General features: G+C 41.9%; 1 protein-coding gene across 1 annotated transcript in view; it reads right to left on the reverse strand.

Annotated features, from left to right (window-relative positions):
• Window positions 1–13886, reverse strand: part of LOC122662427 — a 61913-nt gene extending 48027 nt beyond the window's left edge. The window contains exon 1 of the mRNA XM_043858056.1: window positions 13533–13886. Coding sequence (XP_043713991.1) covers window positions 13533–13814 — 282 coding nt within the window. The 5' untranslated portion in view covers window positions 13815–13886. The remainder of the gene's footprint in view (window positions 1–13532) is intronic.
• Between the last annotated feature and the right edge of the window lie 7503 nt (window positions 13887–21389).

A 21389-nucleotide genomic window follows, 5' to 3' on the forward strand; every position in this document is an offset into this window, starting at 1 on the left:
CTGTCACTAAATTCTATGCTGCCCTCAAGTGTTTATGGCAGCAATTCGATCATTATACTAGGTTTCAACCTACTACTACTACTGACATTACTGCCTATCATTCTTATGTTGATCAGTTTCGGGTCTATGATTTCCTAGCTGGACTCAATGATGATTATGACCCTATCTGGATACAAGTCCTTGGTCGGGTTCCTTTCCCCACTTTAGAGGAGACCTTTTCTTATGTTCACAGTGAAGAGACACGAAGGGCTGCCATGATGCTTACTCCTAAAGTTGAGAGATCAGCCTTACAGACTGTTGGCTTCACCCTTGTTACTTCTTTTGACAGTGTTGCTACTATTACTACCACCAAAGAGCCTGTGAAGTGTGAGCATTGTCACAAACCATATCACACTAAGGCTCAGTGTTGGAAATTACATGGGAAGCCTATGGATTTTGAGGCCAAACGTGGTCGTGCTAAATCTAAAAACAAAGCCAATCACACAGAAAGTGTAGCTCCAACTCCCACTGTTAATATCGGTTTCTCCCAGGAAGAACTCTAGGCTCTACGTCGAATGTTGAACACATCCGCTGCCTCTACTACATCTCGCGCCAATTCAGGCTCCTTCTTTGCCCGTCGCATGTATTTCCTTTCTTTGGACATTGTGCATCAGTAGTTTCCACTCCATGGATCATAGACTCCAGTGCTCCTGATCACATGGCAGGTTCTTCCAGCCTTTTTAATACATATTCTCCTGCTTCAGGTAAGGATAAAGTCAAAATTGCTGATGGGTCCCTCTCCTCCATCTCAGGGAAAGGATCCATTGGTTGTTCTCCTTCCCTTACCCTGTCATCTGTGTTATATATTCCCAAATTTACAACTAACCTTCTTTCCATTAGCAGTATCACTAAATCCCTGAATTGTAAAGTGACATTTTTTCCCACTTACTGTGTTTTTCAGGAACTGGACTCGGGGAAGACGATTGGATCGGGTAAAGTGCATGGCAGATTGTACCTACTTGATGGTGATCCTACAACTACCCAGGCTTTACCTTCGGCATCTTTCTCTTCTGACTTACATAAATGGCACTCTAGACTAGGCCATCCTCCTTTAGGTACTTTATCAAATTTATTTCCAGCATTAGTTAAAGACTGTAATAAGGAAGACTTTTTTTGTGAGCCTTGTGTCTTGGCTAAACAGATACGTTCAACTTATCCTATTTCTAATAAAATATCCTCTTCCTTATTTCATGTTGTTCATACTGATGTGTGGGGTCCTAGTAGGAAAGCTTCCCTGTCTGGCCATCGGTGGTATGTCACTTTTATTGACTGCTATTCTAGGTTCACTTGGGCATGTGTGATATCTATACACCAACTTGAGGAGGAGTGTTGAGTGAGACCCGAAAGGTATATTTGTCTTTTATATTCTTAAGTTGTTTAGTCAGCCATATGGGTTTTAGTCCCACATCGCCTATTTGTAATTCTGTCCTCTCTTTTCAATATTATAAATAGAAGAGTTTGGGGTGATCATTACTCACTCAAGCATTACATCCCATCGTGTTCTGTTAACAGTTAGAATTGTTCAAACAAGTCCAAATTAATCTTCCCCTTCTTGATGCAATCAAACAAGTTCCAGCTTATGCTAAATTTTTGAAAGATTTATACACACAAAAGCGTAAGCGGAAGACCCATGTTCCAAAACCAGTCCATTTGACTGAGCAAGTAAGTGCAGTGCTATCAAATCGACTTCCCCCTAAGCTTAAGGACCTTGGAGCTCCTCTTATATCATATGTCATTGGAAACCTTTCCTTTGAGCAAGCACTCCTTAATCTAGGGGCGAGTGTCAATCTTTTACCTAGCTCAGTTTATGACCAATTTCGTTTTGGAGAGTTGAAGACCACAGAGGTTATTCTCCAACTTGTCGATCGGTCCATTAAGATACCTAGAGGTCTAATTGAGGATGTTCTGGTGAAAGTAGATGAGCTTTATTTTTCCGTTGATTTCCTAGTCCTTGACATGGAAAACAATGGGAAACAACAACCAATTATCTTAGGACGTCCATTCCTGGCCACCACCAATGCATGTATCAACTGTAGATCAAGTGCAATGGACATTTCCTTTGGTACCAAGAAGCTCCGTTTAAACATCTCCAATGCTTCCTTAGGTCCCCAGCGTGAGGAAGAGTGTTTCTCCATAGATGTCATAGATGAAGAAGTAACAGGCTGCATTCCAACAATTTTAGCAGGCAACCCATTGCAGTTGTGTTTGACCTCCTTCGACGATAACGATTTGGATGTTGAGGCTGACACTGCTACAGTCAATGCTTTATTGGATGCCCCTATTTCTTCAAATCATCCCTATTGGACTGCCAAGTATGACTCACTTCCTCCCCTAGCTAAGAAGCCAACATTGAGTTCTGTTGAGTCCTCACCGGTGTTGGAGTTGAAACCATTGCCTGATTCATTGAAATATGCTTTCTTGGAATCAAATGAGACGCTACTTGTCATCATTACTTCCAGTTTGACATCTGATCAAGAAAGCCAATTGTTGGGCGTTCTCAAAGAACATAGGGCTGCCATTGGGTAGTCTGTGGCAGATTTGAAAGGAATTAGCCCATCGATTTGTATGCATCGTATCTATTGTGACGATGGTGCTAAGCCTTTCAGGGATGCACAAAGTAGATTGAATCCTAAAATGTGCAAGGTTGTTAAGAATGAGGTGGTGAAATGGTTAGATGCAGGTATTATCTATCCCATCTCAGACAGCAAGTGGGTGAGTCCTACTCAAGTTGTGCCTAAGAAATCTGGCATCACTGTCGTTGAGAACGACTAGGGTGACATGGTCCCGACTCGCACAACCACAGGTTGGCGTGTATGCATTGATTATAGGAAACTGAATTCCGTCACCCGCAAGGATCACTTCCCATTGCCTTTTATTGATCAAATCCTTGAGAAATTAGTAGGCCAAAGCCATTATTGTTAACTAGATGGCTATTCAGGTTATAATTAAGTGCATGTTTGCTACGAAGACTAAGAGAAAACAACTTTCACATGCCCTTATGGTACATTCGCTTTCAGAGAGATGCCCTTTGAGTTGTGTAACGCACCCGACACCTTCCAAAGATGTATGATGTCGATTTTTTCTGACATAGTGGGGGAGTTTCTCGAAGTTTTCATAGATGACTTCTCTGTTTTTTGCTCCTCTTTTGATGATTGTCTCCCCAAATTGACTAGAGTTTTGAAACGTTGCATGGAGACAAATCTTATCTTAAGTTGGGAGAAGAGCCATTTTATGGTTCAAGAATGGATTGTTTTAGGTCATATTGTTTCCCAACGTGGAATAGAGGTTGATAGGGCCAAGGTTGACTTAATTGACCCGATTTATGAGTTTTCTTGAGTCCCACCCTTTGTCTGGCTGAAGACAGCAAACTTAGCGCTTGTGGGAGGCAACCCACCATTTTACTTCAGTTTTTGTTTTTCTTATTTTTTTAGGTAGACAGTAAATAGCTATGGCAAGCGCCGGTTGCTAGTCGTAGCACTCCAGTTCAAAAGGTTGTATTACTCCTTCCCCTTGTTTTCATTTGTTTCCCCTTGTTTTATATTGTCATAATCTTTTGCATGCCATTGGGGACAATGTCATTTCAGTCGGGGAGGGACGAACAATGAGAACAACTCTGATTTTTATTTTTTTTTTCAAATTCATGCTTAATTTTTCACCTTTAGAGCATACAATGTTGTTGTCAAAAGTCGTAGCATGAGATTCTGAAAGATTGTTGATCACTTCAACAATTAGTTAAACATAGAACACTATTTTTCTCTCATTGTTTGTTAAATTTTTCCACTTGAGATATAAATTTCCCATCTTTTGTGAATGCTAAGATGATTCATGTGTAATTATACAAACCTAAAATTTTAATTTTTATCATGTCTTAAACAAAAAAAAAAACAAGCACCTGCGAGTCTGCGACTTCCTTCTTAGTAACTGGGCCTCTTTGCCACCAGCATTGAGTTTCGCGTCAAACGGATGAAATGTCTAAAACATGATGAAAGAAAATTGCTCTTTGATCCAGTCTTGGCTTGTAGCCTATTTGACTCGAGTAAATAAACCTGAGGGGTGTTTTACACCTAAATCCTTAAAGCCATCTAATTTGAGAGTGATTGGCCTAAAGCTCGTTACAAGAGCCATCTAGAAAGCTTAAGAGGTCAAGACATTGCACGGATTAGAGTAGTAGGTGCTAAAAAAAACCAAAAAAAAAAGCGTGATAATGGTTGCATGTCTAGTGGGCTTGTATAGCGCTTGAACATCATGGCTTGGCTTAAGATGAGTGGACTTGAGTGTAAAAGTAGAAGTTGGTTGACCATAGGAGAATTTCTTGTTCTTAGTTTAAGTTTGTGTTGAACTTCATTGGCAGTCTTAAGGATCCTTGTCATAAACTCATTGATTGAAATTTTATCTGCTTTGCAGTGGTTGAATTAAGTTGCTTTCTTGAGATAGCAGAGTACTTTTTGTTTTCTTCCACTTGAAGATGAGTAAAAGTACAAGTTGGGGCATGAAAAATGTTATTTAATTTATGATTTTAATTTTTTATTCATGATTAATTGATAACACTTTGTAATTTTCTATGGTTCCAGGCAAACGATGACAACCCGAATATTTATTGGTTTTAACGGTAATTGAGTGCTTAAAATATTTACGAGCCTTTAAGGAGTCGACATCAAAGTTGCATGGAGATGATACAAGCGTGAGAAGTCAGTTTAATGACGGGCCAGATTTGGGTTTAGAAGTTATGGGGAAGAAGATATAAAAATAAATAAATAAATAAATAATTGAGGGCAAAAAAGGGATTTAGAGAGGGGAATGAGGTTTTTAAGAGAAGAGGGGGGAGCCATGTGCTGCCCACGATTTCCATCTTTCCTTTAATCCCCCATCTTTCCAAAAATCCTATCTTTCCCTAAAATCTCTCTCTTCTCTCACATGCTGCCCACGCTTTCCCAATCTTTCCTAAAATCCTATTTTATTCTAAGAATCCTATCTCTCCTAAAACCCCCCCTTTTTCCCTCTAATCTCTCCACAGTTTCTTTATTCTAAAACATTCCACGTTTTCTCCTTCCCAATCTATTCTAAAATCCTTCTCTCTCCTAAAATCTCTCTCTCCCTCTACGACTCTATCTCTCTCCTATCTCCAAAAAATCCTTCCACGGTTTCCTTTTTCTCCCATCTCTCGTTCTCTTCCCCAAACCCCTTCACGATTTTTACAAAAAGAACTCTCTCTCTTTGGTCTCTATCTCTCTCATTTTTCTTTTATTTTTGGATCTGGAAACAAGCAAGGTGGGCTCATTGTTTCGACAGTCTCACGTTTTTACCTTAGAACCAGCAAAGAGAGCCCAGGGGCAGAGCAGCCTTGCCATCACCGTTTCAGCAGCCTCATCTTCACTGCACAACAGCCCCATCACAAACCAGCAGCTTCATCCATCGTTGCAGCCGCTCCAGCTCTCCACCTGAGTTACATCACCATGAAGAATACTTGCTCTCCCCTGTCAATTAGCCCCATGAGTGGCTAAGTATCTTCTATTTATGGGTGTAAATGAAGCATTGAACGTTGTTAATTAAATTCTGGTTTTTATTACACTTGATTGCTTGATGTGTAGACCATTCAATGTGAATGATTTTAATTTATTAATCTAGTTAGAGGATTTATTTCTGTGATTTATATTCTCTATTCAAGCAATGGTTTTTATTGTGATTGTGGTTGTACCGATGATGGCCTATATCTAACTGAACTAAGCGTGTTAAGCGTATGCGAAAGACGATAGCGATCGACAAGATAGGCTATAACTAGGATGAATTGCAATTATTATTATGTGGTATCATTAAGCTTGTAGCTGTAATAAACCGAAGTATGCCCCAGTAATTAATTAATAAAGATCAATGTGGATTCGAAACCTGAAGGCAGTCTTCTTTCATCGTTTTCTTTTTCTTCATCGATTTTTATTTGTTCATTAGTTCATAGTTTATTTTTAATTGCACTCTAGATAATTGTTTTCGAAATCACTTTACATCATTTTAAGTAACTTAGCCTTCCAGTTCCCTATGGATTTGATCCCTTCTTACCACTGTTCTAGTAGTAGCAATAGGGTTAATTAATATCTATTTTTTTATCTCATAACGACACGATCAAAAGCTACATTCCCCACACCCTAATTCCTGCCTAGGTCAATCTAGCCACCAGAATCCAACCAAACTTGGATCGAGCAACCACTACCACCTTAGTAGAACTTAACCTGAACCCTTGCCCATAATCCTAACTCTAAACCCTAGATCTCTTCTCTTTTCATTTTCCCAAAATCCAAAAACCCAAACCCTAATTCTCTAACCATCTTAGTTTACACACTTGAGTCCATTAAAGTTTATCAAGACCTTTACTGGAAAACTTCCCTGCATTACCTTTTTTTTTTTTTTTTTTTTTTTTTTTTGGTAAATAAATATATTACCGAGCCCCAAGAGGGGGTAGGGAAGACCGAACCAAAGAACCAATGTACAACCCAAGAAGGAAGAGGGAAGGAAGAAGAAAGGAGAAAGAGAGGAGGGGCAGAAATCCAGCCTACGCAGAGGAGGAGGACCGCAGAAGGGCAGAATCAAGGCCCCAGAAAGTCAAAATGTGCCTATTTCTATGGCTGTCTTGGCAGTGCCTCTGGCGGATACAACTGAGCTTGGAGGACACATCAAAGGAGATGGCTTTCCAAATCACATCAAACGATCTAGAGTTGGAAGTCCATCTCCTGAGGTTCCTTTCCATCCAAATATAATGAATAGCAGCGTTATAGACGAGCTTCCCAATAGTGTCACATATGGGGTTCCCAGAAAAAGAGGTAATCAACCATTGCCATTCGCGCTCAAAGGTTCTGATCCTACGGTTACGCGGCCAGATGGAGGATAAAGCCTTATGCCAAATGGTGGAGGTAAAGGTGCATTCAAAGAAGAGATGAGGGATATCTTCACGGCCTATCCAACAAAGGTTGCAAGAGGGGGGAGCTGGGATATTGCGGTGGATCAAAAAGGCTTGTGTGGGCAGGCAAAGTCTAAGGGCTCTCCAAACATTTAGGCTGTAACGGGGGATGTGGCCTTTAAACCAGATTAACTTATGCCAGGGGACAGAGGAGTTCAGGTCCCTGGAAAGGTTCCAGGCAGAGGAGGAAGAGAAGATGCCGTTGGGGGAGGGGAGCCAGGTGACCTTATCCGCATGATTTGGGGGATGTTGAGACAGCGGGGGGAGATTAGCCCATAAAAGAGCGGAGATGGCAGGGTTGAGGGAAGGGTTCGGGGACCAAGAAGCCGAGGAAATGAGGGAGGAGACAGTGGCATCCATAGGGAGGCCAGAGTAATGGATGGCCCTGGGGCCCAGCAAATTAAAGAGAATTCCTAAAGGGTGCCAAGGATCCAACCAAAGAGAGGTGGAGGATCCGTCCGAATTGGAAGAGGAGATGCCGCGGAGGGCCAGAGGCCGAAGGGAGAGGATCTTGCACCAAATCCAAGAGGAATTGGCGTGGATGGGAACAGTCCAGATGGAGTCCAATTTAAGAAGGTGAGAGTGGACCCAAGAAACCCAGATGGAATCCTGGCAAGAAGAGATTCTCCATATAAGTTTGAGAATGCCCGCTTTGTTGGAGTCACGGATACGACGAATGCCCAGGCCACCCTCAGATTTAGGGAGGCAGATGGATTTCCAACTCACAGGGTGGAGGAATCTCGAAGTATCGCAACCTTTCCAAAGGAAGGCGCAGAATAGGCGCTCAATGGACTAGGTAGTGGCCTTAGGGATGTGGAAGATACCAGTCCAGTAGATGTAGGTTGCTTGGAGAACCGAACGGATACATTCGAGTCTACCAGCATAAGATAGAAGCTTGCCTTTCCAAAGCTAGAGACGTTTCCGAATGTTGTCAAGCATGGGAGTGCAGTGGTGGGAGGAGAGCCTGGCCGGGATCAAGGGGAGACCAAGATAGGTGACAGGAAGAGTCCCTAAGGAGAAACCTGTCAGGAGGCGGAGAGCTTCTTTTGAGCAGTCCGGAATACCAGAGAGAAATTTTAGATTTAAGGAGATAGACCCTGAGGCCAGAGAGAGACTCAAAAAGATGAAGGGAGTTCATGATGGCAGAGATGGAGGAGTGGGAGGCTTTAGAGAAGATCATCAAGTCATCAGCAAAGGCCAGATGGGATAGATTAATCTGCTTGCATTTGGGAAGGAGGGAGATGAGGTAGAGGTCGGTTTCGGATTGGAGGCTCCTAGATAGGACTTCAGGGCAAGGGAGAAGAGGAAAGGGGAAAGAGGGCAACCCAGGCGAATTCCGAATTTGGATCGGAAAAAGCCAGCGGCAGAGCCATGAACCAAGACTGAGAAGGAAGGGGTGGAGATACAGGCATAAATCCAGCGAATGAAAACAGCAAGGAAGCCCATGAGGGAGAGCACATCACATATAAAATCCCAGCGAATGGAATCAAATGCTTGGTGGAGATCGATTTTTAAGAGAGCAGCCGGGGAGTGCGATTTGCGCTCGAAGCCGCTGACAATCTCAGAACAGAGGATGATATTGCCCGCATCGATTGGTTGGGACTAACGAGGGAGGGGATGACCGACTTACTCCGGTTGGCCAGGATTTTGGCAATGAACTTGTAAATGAGATTACAGAGGGAGATTGGCCGGAAGTCAATCAGGGAAGAGGCCACGTCCTTTTTAGGGATAAGGCAGATGAAGGTTTGATTGATCTGGGCTAGCTGACCAGGCTTGAAGAAGAAACTACGGATAGCTTTAATGAACTCTCCTTTAGAAGAGTCCCAACAACTAAGGAAAAAGCCCATACTGAAGCCATCAGGGCCCGGAGCCTTATTAGATTTATGGGAGAGGATAGCTTGGGAGATCTCGTCATCAGTGAGAATGGCGATGAGAGAATGACAGAGGGAGGGGGGAATGATCTTATCGATGAGAGCTGGGGGGATAGGGGAAGGGGGGGGAGAGAGGGATTGAATAGGAAGGAGAAGTGAGAGGAGGCAGCCTCTTTAATGTCAGAGGGAGATGAGAGGGAAGATCCATCAGAAGCCAGAAGGAGGGTGATGGAATTGGAGTTGTGCCTAGCTTTAATGGAGCAGTGGAAATAGGCAGAGTTCGAGTCGCCAAGCTCCAACCATTTGGAGCGGGATTTCTGGCGAAGAAAGCTTTCCTCAGAGAGGGAGAGGGAGGAAAACTCTTCGGCGAGGCGCTTCTCATCAACAGCTAACGAAGGATTAAGAGGGTCGGATTGAAGCTTGAATTGGACCTAGGAGAGATCAGAACAGCAGGAAGACAGCCTGGAGGAGATGTTACCAAAGGTAGAGAGGTTCCACCTACGGAGAGCAGATTTGGTATTATGAAGCTTGCGGGCTAGGGCTACCAAGGGGAGAGAGGGAGAAGAGACAGGGATATACCAAGCTTTCTTGATGGTGGGCAAGAAGAGGGGATGGGAGGTCCACATATCAAAGAACTTGAAGGGTTTTGGGCCAAAGGAGGAGTAGGGCTGGAGGGAAATAAGACAAGGGCAATGGTCAGCAAGGCCTTGGACAAGGAAGGAGGCATGGGAATGGGGAAGAGAGGATATCCAATTTTCGTTGACTAGAAATCGGTCTAGCTTGCAGGCGATGCGATCAGGGCCCACCCGACGGTTATGCCAAGTTAGGAGGGAACCTGACCACCGAAGGTCATCTAGATCGAGATTCTTAATGCAGTCATTGAAAGAGTTGACCGCAATGAGATCGGTGGGCCTGCCACCCAACTTCTCGAGATGAGAGCGGACAACAATAAAATCCCCATCGATCCCCCAAGGGAGGGAACCTGAGCCGGGCCCGAGGAGGGAGAGGTCAGCCCAAAGGGGGAGACGGTCGATGGCTTGGTTGAGAGCATAAACCACAGTAAGAAGGAAGGGAGAGGGGGAGCTATGAAAGGAGAGGCGAAGATGGATAAACTAGGACGAAGAATGGGAAGAAGAAATATGAAGTTTGGAGGGATCCCAAAGAACCCAGATCCGACCAGAAGGAGAGTGGATGTAATTGGAGACGAAGGACCAGGAGGGAACGATAGAAGCAATGATGCGGGGGGCGTTTTCCTGGAGAACACAAGTCTCAAGGAGAGCACAGAAGGAGGAAGAGGAGGATTTGATGAAAGAGCGAAGCTCAAGATGTTTGGCCAAGGAATTGAGGCCACGGACATTCCAGATAAAACCAGACAACATGGGAACTAGGTGAAAGGGGGCAGCTCAAAACTTGGAGGAGAGCTCTTGTATCGCCTACGAGTATAGGCGACCACCGGGCTGCGAACTAAAGGCCTGCGAGAGGGGAGGGGCAGCGCCACCCCAGGAAGGAAAGGGTGGAATCTAGCGGATAAGGCCAGCTGGGTAGGGGAGGGGGGGACGAGGGAGGAGAGACAGGGGGGGAAGAGGGGGCTCTAAAGGAGAAAAGAGGGGTTCCAAAGTGGATCGAGAGAGGATAGGGTGGGAGGAGAAGGGGTAGGGAAGGGGATTGGGGTAGGATTTTCGGTAAAGGTGGGCTGGGGGTTGAAAAATGGGAAGGTTGTAGGTAAAGAAGGAGTTAGACTGGGTACGAGCACTTGGGCTGGGCTGGGAGGAGAACCAAGGTGTTGGGTTTAAAGGAGGGTGGGCCAATGAATTGGGCTGGGAGTTGGAAGTGGGACGTGAAGAGGGATTTGGGGGAGGGTTGGCTGACGGGGGTCCAAAAAGGGAGGGTGAGAGGGTTGAAGAGTCACGTGTGAGGAGCCACGTGGGGGGTGGGGATTAGGAAGGAGGGGGGTAAAGATGTAAATGCGGGTTGTAAAGGGGGTGGGGGCTTAAAAAACGACAAAGAGGGGGGGTTAAACCTTTTCTCAGGGCCTAACACCTTTTCACGCGAATGGCAAAAGTCCTCTCTCAAGGAACTCGCTGAGACCATAGCAGGATCGCAGGCATCCAAAATGGAAAGGGGAGTATCATCGATGTGGATACCGAGCTCCTCCATATCCTCCAAAGGCAAAGGGAGAGGCGACAACAGCGACAGATCAAGGTTCTCAGACAACAGCAGGCTAACAACGGCAGCGCCTTTTTCAGGTTGACCGGAGCGATTGTCGAGAGAGGAAGCAGAGCCAGCAGCAAGACCTGAGGTTTCCAGAATCGCCTCAGCCCTCAGAGAATCAGACGAGGTAGGTGGTGCAGAAGGCAGGCTCTCAGTGTGCGAAAAGTCTCTGGGTCCTGAGGAGTTGCAAAAAGTCAGAGCTTCAGCGTCGCAGGTGGACAGAGGGGCTACGCATCGCGGTGGAGAGGCAGGAGGAGGAAGCTCTCGGCGACGTCGTGAGGGGCGGTTGCGACCCCTCGTCCTACCTCTGCTAGGGGTTTTAGAAAATCCAACGGACGAAGAAGCAGCGGCGTGAACTTTCACTCCAGGGGAGTTACTAGAGGAGGAGGGGCCAACAGAAGTAGGTCCGGCAGGCTCCATCGGAAGAGATGCTGGGGTCGACGATGGAGCGGGGATAAGAACCAGAGAAGCTAATATTGCCCGGTGTTCCATCGGAAGATTTGCTGAAGTCGACGATGGAACAGAGGGAAAAACCAGAGAATCTAGCAACGTCGAGGGGGCAATAGCCACTGCAGGATCGACGATGGGAGCTTTACCTGAGCATTCTATTGATCCATGGCCAAAGACCTTGCAGTGGATGCAGTGAGGGGGGAGCCAATCATACTTCACTAGCTGTTCAAAGGAGAATCCGTCTTCTTCCTCGGTTGTTATGGAGGAAGGAGGTGGATGATCAGCTGAGACGTCGATGCAAAGCCTCGCAAACGAAAGCCTATCCAAGCGTCTGGTGCGAGCATCAGAGTAAAGGGGATAACCCACGACGGAACCGATTCTGCTGAGACTGTCTTGGCTCCAGTACTGAAGAGGGAGGCCAGGCAGGGCAATCCACAAGGGAATGGAGCTGAGGTCGACCTTGTGGAGCAGAATGTAGGGAGACCATTGGCGGAGGAAGATGGGCTTGGTACCGACCATCCAGGGAGCGCCATCAAAAGCTCGAGCTTTCGCCTCCTTAGAGAAGAACTTGAATATGAAGACACCATTGTCAAGGAGGTAGAAATCCAAAGAGCCTTGGGCTTTCCACTGTTTGGTTAGGGAAGCTTTGACAATGTTGAAGGAAGGCCGAGTGCCCAAGAAGTGTCCAACAAGGCAAGACTGCCATTTGGAAATTTCAAGTGATAAAATGTTGTTTGGACAGAGGGCGAAGGGGGAACCATTTTCAAAAAAAGAAGGCTTAACGAATTGAAGAGCAATGTCAGAACTCGAGGAAGGTGCAGGGGGGGTTTGCGAGATGATCGAGGCCCAGGTTTTGGGGCCAGCAAGACGGGAGAGGGGAGAGGGGACAGGTGGTGGTGGAGGGGGGAATGATGGTGCTGGGAGTGGTGATGGTTGAGGGAGTGGTGGTGGTGGAGGTGGTGTAGATAGTGGGAGGGGGAATGGTGGTGATGGAGGGGGCGAAGGAGGTGCAGGGAGTAGAGGTGGGGGAGGAGCAGGGGATGGTGGTGGTGGGTGCAGCTGAGGAGAGGGTGGTGGAGGTGGGGGGGTTCGAAGATGGAGAAGGGAGGAGGGAGGGGGAGAAGTTCATGTCATCCCAATTTGATGCCAATCCTGCATTAACTTACCCTAACCCTAACATCAAAACCTAAACTTCATTAAACCCTAACCCTAATTTCAGTATTTCATCCCATTCTACCCTAGCCAATTACATTAAACCCTTGCAGATTTTTGTTCTGGATCTAGTTGATTTTACACCCATCTGGAATTACATTACTTTTCCAAACAAGACCCAACCTAAACCGTTGATTATTTGAGATATTAAGCTTGATGTTCGGGAAAAATGTAAGGTCTCCTATCTCAAAGGACCGAGAAGAAGTCGGAATATATTCCTTGTTAGCAAATGAGACATCCAAGTTACTTGGCTGATTGGGAAGTAGCTGCTAGCCGCTTTTTTCTATCTTGTGGTAGAAAGTGTTTGTAATGTTGTTTGTTTAGCTTTGGTGCTTTGTAGTTCCTACTCTTTGAGCCTAACTCTTTCTAGTTGGTTCTTGTAAGCCTAAGCCCTAAGGCTAGGTTTGTTGTATATCCTCCCCCCACCCCATTTTTTTCTCTTCCTTTCTTTTGGCAATAAATTGATATTACCTATCAAAAAAATAGAAACAGTTGATGGCTTGATTGATCTCTTCAGCATATTCCAAACCATATATATTTCCATACATCGAAGCACAAAAAATTTAAGAGAAAAAGAATAACAAACTGGAATCAACTGTGCTCTTCCGTTCAATCCATAACCTTTGAGCCACTATATGCACTCAAAATCCTAGAATTATCAGTAACAGACTTCCGATAAGATCTTATTGAAAATAAAAAATAAAAAACGACACGCAATCAGATACCCAATCCTCTGAAAGCAAGGGATCATAACAATCCGAAAAGTAAGTAACAGAGCAAGAGATTGAAAGCATTACGATTACCTCCAAACACGAAGAACCCTGCACGGGAACCAAACCAGGCCCACCTTCTGACGTTTCTTCCTCGCCGCCTGCATCTGAAATCTCACGGGCAAGGGCTCGAACTTGAAGCCCACAAGGCCATACCCTCTCCGTACTCAAATCCAAACCAGAAAACCGTCTAGTTTCCGTAGTTTCATAGATTTTCAGAAACCCACTTCGCCTAATCGAGTATTTGATCGAATGAACCGCTGGGTAAGTCTCTGTGAACCTAGATGAGAAAACTGAACTCGAAAGTGCTTCCATGGCAGAAAAGAAACTTCGAAGAGAGAAAGTAGAAAACCCTAGAAAAGGGAAGCCATCAAAAAAGCCTCCTCTAAAGATGGTTTGATGGGGTTGGAGAGGATTGTTGGAATCGGTCCCATTATGGATTCCAAATTTGGAGCAACTGCAAATTTAAGGTTTTGAAACAAGAGACAGTTCTACCAAAAAAAATATATAACGGTAATAATATGGATTCTAGATTTCTAGCACGCGTCAACATTTCAGTGAAGTACAATGGAACAAAACGGAAATATTGCGCCTTTTTCTTTGGGTAAATCTGTTTGTATTTTACCCAAAATAGTGTGTTTGTATATTTACCCGTCCGAAAGGACCTAACCACGTACCAATTCTACCAAACAAAAAAACTACTTACCAATTAATTGACTGTGTTTGGTTGTCTAGAAAGGAAAAGAAAATCGTGATTTAGAACCTCTTTAGTATCATTTTTATTTTTCTTTATAATCTATTTAAAAAATTATTATTGTTTTATGAAAAAAAAAAATTTTGTTTGTGTGGGACATAAGCTTTTTTTTAATTCTTTTGATTTGATCTTAACTTAAAGCAAAGTACGATAAAATAAAAATGCATAAAAGAAGGAGACAGGATTTTATAATAGTTTTACTAACTAAGTCTACATTCACTCTTCTTAATCTTGAGAGAATTTCATTAGTTCCTCTTAATCTTGAGAGAATTTCATTAATTTTCCCTTTCAATAGAATAGGTGCGGGAAGAACAATTTTACAAATCCTTTTACCAGGATAAGAGGATCCTAAATCTTTTAAGAGAATCATTTGCACAATCCTAAATACAATTTAGGATACTACAAAACTACATTGCTCATCTAGAGTTAACCCAACTCAAGAACAAGAACAAACATAAATACAAATAGAGAAAGATAAGAATTATCTAAGCAAGGAGTGTGAAATATACTCCTTGCAAGTGATGAATTATATGCAAATGAGTGCAAGTAAAGTTGACCTTCTTTAGAGCTTCTATCTAGAATAAATGCTTCAATAATGTGAAGATCTTGATCATTGAAATCAGCCTTGAATGGTCTTGAAAGAGACTTCTTGACTTCAATAGAATGGAGACTTGAATTATGCCTTTTTCACTTCTCAATAAAGCTAATTTTTGGACTATAGTGGATAGTGAAAGGTCTGACATGTTCACTATTTATAGAGCTCAATTAATTCTCTAAAAACATGTGCAAAAATAGCTCTAACAAATCTATTTTTGTCTTGCTGGTTGACCTGAGGATCTTAATGGTCAACCGAATAATATAGTTGTTGGGGAAAAGTATTTGTTATGGCATGTGCTGGACCATCCGGTCGACCGGTGGATCGACCAGCACGATCCGATCAACCGGACAGGCGTACTGGTATGATCCGGTAGGCTTCTGCCAGTTCCGATAAAAAATGCCCTATGGACCGGTTGACTAGTGGATTGACCGACAAACTATCCTGCTTGAATTTTGACAGTCTGACTTTTAGGAACTTGTTCTGTCACACCCCGGAACGCCTAGACCCAATGGGGCCCATGACACCGGATCTAGCTGGGGTCCGTGCAAGTTATATTTAGACATTCACATAAAACATCTACTATGTATGAATCATAAACATTCTTGGAGTCTAAAGCTCCGCTACCATCATAGGTAATCTATCAAAAGATCCATAAACATAATATCCATTAGAGTCCAACGGAAACATTCATGGGTAGTAACACTATTGGCATTTAACCTCAATATTTACAGTCATCCTTCAAAACATAACATAATACATTGTTCAAAACAAAATTCTAACATCCATAATATTGACATTAAGTACACTTCAAAGAATAGCAAGGTCTTCCTCAGTCCGAGTGATCATGCTCGATCACAATTCCTTTCCCTTTATCCTTAGCTCTTTGCTCTGTGGAAACATTTAACAATAATAGGATAAGCTTTATAGTCCAATGAGCAAGATAAACAATCATGCATAACTATACATATACATACTTCATAACCATTCCTATGGCAACATGTATCTTACATCATTTCCATCATGCATTGAATCCTACATGTGTTATTCAGTTCCATTCTTAGCCTTAAACTCAACCCCTCTTTGGGTGTTGTATCCCTTTATGTCGGATCGTGTCTTGAGTAAAGCATCAACGCCTCTTATAGCATATATGTCGGGCCATGTCTTTGCCTTAGCCTCAATGCCTTTCATAACACTAGTCATACTTTCCCGAGTAGTCTATTGATTTAGGCATCAAATGACTTTCTTTCTTCTTTCTTAAACTTTTATTGTGTACTACAATATCATTTCATAAACCATCCTTAACATCATAAACATGTACATGGCACATAGAAAACATAACATACTTGGATGTACAATATAAGCACATGACATTCATTTCATCCCTTTGTTGATTCATAGTCCTATATGATCATGCATTCATTCATCCATTCACATTATAATAGACATGAGAGAAATAAGCATCGTATCATCATCAATTATAACTTTGCATTTAGATTCCCACTCATAGTCCTTCAAACATGTATTCTTATCATTTTAATCAATTCGCCGTACACATAACACATAACTAGCATCTCTTATCATATTGAGTCTTCATACTCACATTCTAACATGCATCTTTTAAATCTATTATGCGTGCATAACTCATTGTTAGCATAAAACATAGTATTCATTCATTCTAATCATCAATCATACATGCATAATCTAATAGCTAGATGTCCTAACATAATTGAGTATCGTTACTCACCTTTAAAACGCTTTCCAATCTTTCAATTTTTAGTCAACTTTGAGTGGCCCTACGGGTCACCAAAACATCAAATCAATATGTGATTTTTGGTGTCCAAAGATTGATCAAATTATGGAACAAAATCATGCAAAAACATCTTTATACATCCCAACTTTAACTATATCGGTCGATGCAGTCGATCGATCGTCGCATTGGCCTACAGAAATAGAAAGTTGTCGATCAATCATCGGTCGACCAACACTCCAACCTACAGCTGTAGGAACCAACACCTAAAAAATTCTGCTCGTAAGAGCAAAATAGTCATGGAACTCATGCCCAAACATGGGGATTTCGTCCCCAAACTTTAATGTATGAAAGTAACTATACAATCCAATAATAACATGCATCCTAAGGACCTAATCACTCTTGAAAGCTCAATTAACTCATTCATGAACTACTAAAGAAACCAAATCAATTATACATACCTTCTTCAATGAAAATCTCCAAAACTTAGGGTTCTTCACTTAAATCCTCAATCAAAATGTGGAATCTCTTCAATCCATTACAGTCCTAGCTTCAACACAACCTAAATAAGACATTCAAACCATTAATAGAAGGGGAAATATCGTCCCCCTCCCCTCTGTGTATCCATAATATCAATCCAGTACCCAAATTTTGAATAATGATAATGCCCTCCCTTACTTTTGAAAGATTCAATCAACTGTACCCATTCCGTTAAAAAACGCTGTTAAATGATGACATCAGCCTTAATATATTCATTTAAACCCCAAAATACCTTTATATAAAGTGATATTCCAATATTACCCATAATAACAAGAGACAAATGAAAAAGACAATAATACCCTCATCTCTTACCTCATACCCTTTTTCTTTCTTTCTTTCTTTCCTTCTTCTTCCTCCTGCAACCCCACCCGCCCCCACTCCTCTGCAATCATGGCTTCCATTATCGTGAGCCTATATATTAAAAAAGAGAGTAAATTACTCCCCCCCCTCCCCTCGATTATGCCAGAATGCCAAACATTTCTCATTTCTTGCAACTCATCTCACCGCCCCCACTCATGCTCTCTACTCGCCTTATATGAACACCGACTTGCCATCTTGGGTTGGTTTGGTTTAATATTACCAGCTTAGATTACCATTTCATATGCGATTCAAACCCCCTAATCTCATATCCGAAACCCCTTTCTATTGGAAAACCAAACCTACAAATCAGGCTAGGTCTTCCTCTACTATCAGACCTAACTTCCAGAGATTTTTTTACTTGAATCCTTGATCTTTGGGTCTATTGTTGGGTGGAATCATGAGGAATATGAGTGGAGATCACCCACCCAAAGTTGCAGCTCGGTGTTATATGATGGATCTCTCTCAATCGAGCAGTTGGATGCGTAGGTGAAAAGAAAACTTTTTGATCTATAGAGTCTATTGCTCTATTTTCCATTTGCAAGCTTTGTCCCGCTTTCTTTTTTCTTTTTTCTTCTATAGGGCCGAGGAGCCCACAAAAATTGCTTCTTTGATAAGACCTAATCATTAGCGTTTTTTCTGATTTATTCCCACTCTACTATTCTCGGTTTCAAATGGAAAGTAACTAAAAGTAATAAATTCTCATTTCTCATATAGGAGGTTGAGGATTCACATAGAATATGCTAAATTACTCATTCCAACCTCTGCATCTTAGTGATATCTGGGTTGTTTTTATCTTGTCCTCTTTCCAAGGCAGAGCTAAACCCAGGAGAAAAGTAGAGGGAAAGTAAAAGTACATCTCTCTCTCTTGCTGATGATGCTTCCTTTTCTCCTGCCTCTATTATTGCTGCACTTTCTAGAAAAAGACTTCGCTTAGAAGTTAACAACCACAAACTACTGCGTGATCATAAAGATCAGATTTTTATTGGCTTAATTAAGTGATTTTTTCGTGTTCATATTAAGTTTTATGCTGGGTATTAGCTGAAAAATAGATAAACTTGGAAGATTGAGAACAGATGTTGGGCAGTCCGTAGATGTCGATCGAAGCCGAGGACAAGTGATCAAAGAAGTGCTAACAAAAAAAATGAAATAAATAATAGTGATGCTTTAACAAAAGCTTTTGATAGTATTTGGAAAATGGTTTCAAAAGAGGAGAATGGAGGTGGTGGTGACCGTGGCTATGGAAGTGGTGGTGGTGACTGTTACTCAAGATGGAGAAACTAGGGTTTCTAGAGATGTTGTTAAGGTTTTGATTGGGTTAGGGGGTATTATTGAAATATCACAAAAATAAGGGCATTTTGGGGTTTAAATGAATATTTTTAGGGTGATGTCATCACTTAACAGTGATAGAAGAAGAAGGGTAATATCGTCTTTTGAACTACTATTTTAACAACGTTAGCTACTTAGGGTATGGTTGATAGAATCTTTCAGAAGTAGGAGAGGGCATTATAATTATTCAAAACTTGGATGTTGGGTTGATATTATGGATACTTAGAGGGGAGGGGGATGATATTTCCCCTTAATAGAATGAACTCTCACTTGGTTGCAAAACCAAATCACTTCCATGACCTTTTGTTTTTTTTTTTTTGATAAGTAAAGTTATGAATTTACAACTTTCATGACCTTTACCTTGAAAATTACTTCAAAAACCTCCCAAAAATGGGATAAATACAACCAATAATCCTCTTCATTAAGTTGTTCTAGTAACAATCTAAGAAACCAAAACATACTTAAGCTACCTATGATAAAACCAAACAAAAATCAAGGTTCTATTACCTCAATTCCCTTGAATGGCTTCACCTCCTCAATCCTTTGCTCTAATCCTTCATTACAAATCTTCATTCATAAGTCTTCATTCCACCAGTTCCAACTTCATTCCATCATCTTCAGGCCATTTCCTCTCTCTATTCACTCATTCACCCTAATTTGGTAAGTGGAGAAGAAACTTTGTTGTGAGACTAAACTTTCCATAAAGAATACTTGTACCTAGTAGCAAACTTGTAAATACTTGAGCTTCTCAAGGGAATACCCATAAAACCAAACCAATAATCTTTACCCTAAATCCCTCTACCAATAGTGAACCACTTTAAGGTATCTACTTAGGGTTTTTCCTATTAAGTCCTTGATTCTCTAGCCTAATAATAAACTAGACCAAATCACTTAGATTGAACCAAGACATAGAACCACCATTGAACCATAATCATAAGTGAACCCAATAATATAATATATACATAGGTCACAAAATACATATATCCCATCATAAACTATAGTCTATAAAATATAATCATAGTTTATAAAATCACATCATAGTCTATAAAAATAGAATCATGGTCTATAAACCAACATAAATGTGCACATAGGACCATCATACATATACCCAAAAATCATCATAAAACATGTAAAATCATAAATACATGATAATCTTACCATACTTAAGCAATATCAACCAATACGATCGGTCCCCTACCGTCTACTCTAGTCATTCTTAATTCAACAACAACAAATATTAAATCGACAATTCTAGGATCAGGGTATTAAATCCTCCCTTCCTTATAAAGATTTCATCCTCGAAATTGACGTACCTTGATTATAAAACAATTGAAAAAACTTTGCTTGCATGTTAGACTCAAGCTCCCATGATGCTTCTTTGCTTGTATGATTTTTCCATAGGACTTTTCCCAATGGGACAACTTGGTTTTGTAACACTTTATCCTTTCGGTCTAGGATCTCCACTAGTTCTTCCACATACGATAAGTCTTCCTTCAGTTGTAGTAGTTGATAAATCAAAACATGTGAAGAAATTCTTTAACATAGATACATGGATAACACCATAGACATTGGACAATTCCAGTGGTAAAGCAAGCCTTTATGCCACTGAACCAAACCTTTCAAGAATCTCGAAGCGTCCTACGTACCTTAGACTCAATTTTTCTTTCTTGTCGAATCTCATAATTCCTTTCATTGGAGCTACCTTTACAAATACCTTGTTGCCTTCTTCAAATTCAAGGAGCTTCCTTCTCAAATCTGCATAACTCTTCTACCTACTCTGGGCAACCTTCAATCTTTTCTGTATCAACTCCACCTTTTCATATATCTGTTGCACAATATCTAGCCTCAAAATCTTCCTTTCTTCTAGCTCAGTCCAGCAAATAGGTGATTGACACATCCTTCTATAGAGTGCTTCATAGGGTGCCATCTCGAGTGTGGATTGATAGCTATTGTTGTAAGCAAACTCGATCAATGCTAAGTGATTACTCCAATTTCCTTTGAAGTCGATCATGCACACTCTCAACATATCTTCTAAAATCTGGATGGTCCTTTTTGATGACCATCAGTTTGAGTATGGAACGCTGTTCTGAAATGTAATTGAGTACCCAAGGCCTTCTGTAAACTCTTCCAAAGGAGAGAGGTGAACCTTAGATCTCTGTCTGAAACGATAAAAATTGGCACTCGATGCAGCCTCAATATCTCTTTCACATATAGCTCTACAAGCTTATCCATTAAGTAGCTAATCTTGATGGGGAGAAAATGGACTGACTTTGACAATCTGTCTACAATCACCCAAACTACATCATAACCTTGCAGAGTCTTAGGCAATGTTGTAACAAAATCCATAGGAATCCTCTCCCACTTCCATTCAGATAAGGAGAGTGGTTGCAATAGACCTACAGATCATTGGTGCTCAACTTTCACTTGCTAACATGTCAAGCACTTCTGTACATACTCCGCTATCTCTCTCTTCATGTTATTCCACCAATAGACTTCCTTAAGTTCGTGATACATCTTAGTACCACCTGAGTGAATGATGTACGAGTTGTAGTGTGCTTTTTTCAT

Source organism: Telopea speciosissima, chromosome 5, assembly GCF_018873765.1.
Source record: "Telopea speciosissima isolate NSW1024214 ecotype Mountain lineage chromosome 5, Tspe_v1, whole genome shotgun sequence".
NCBI classification, from domain to species: Eukaryota; Viridiplantae; Streptophyta; class Magnoliopsida; order Proteales; family Proteaceae; genus Telopea; species Telopea speciosissima.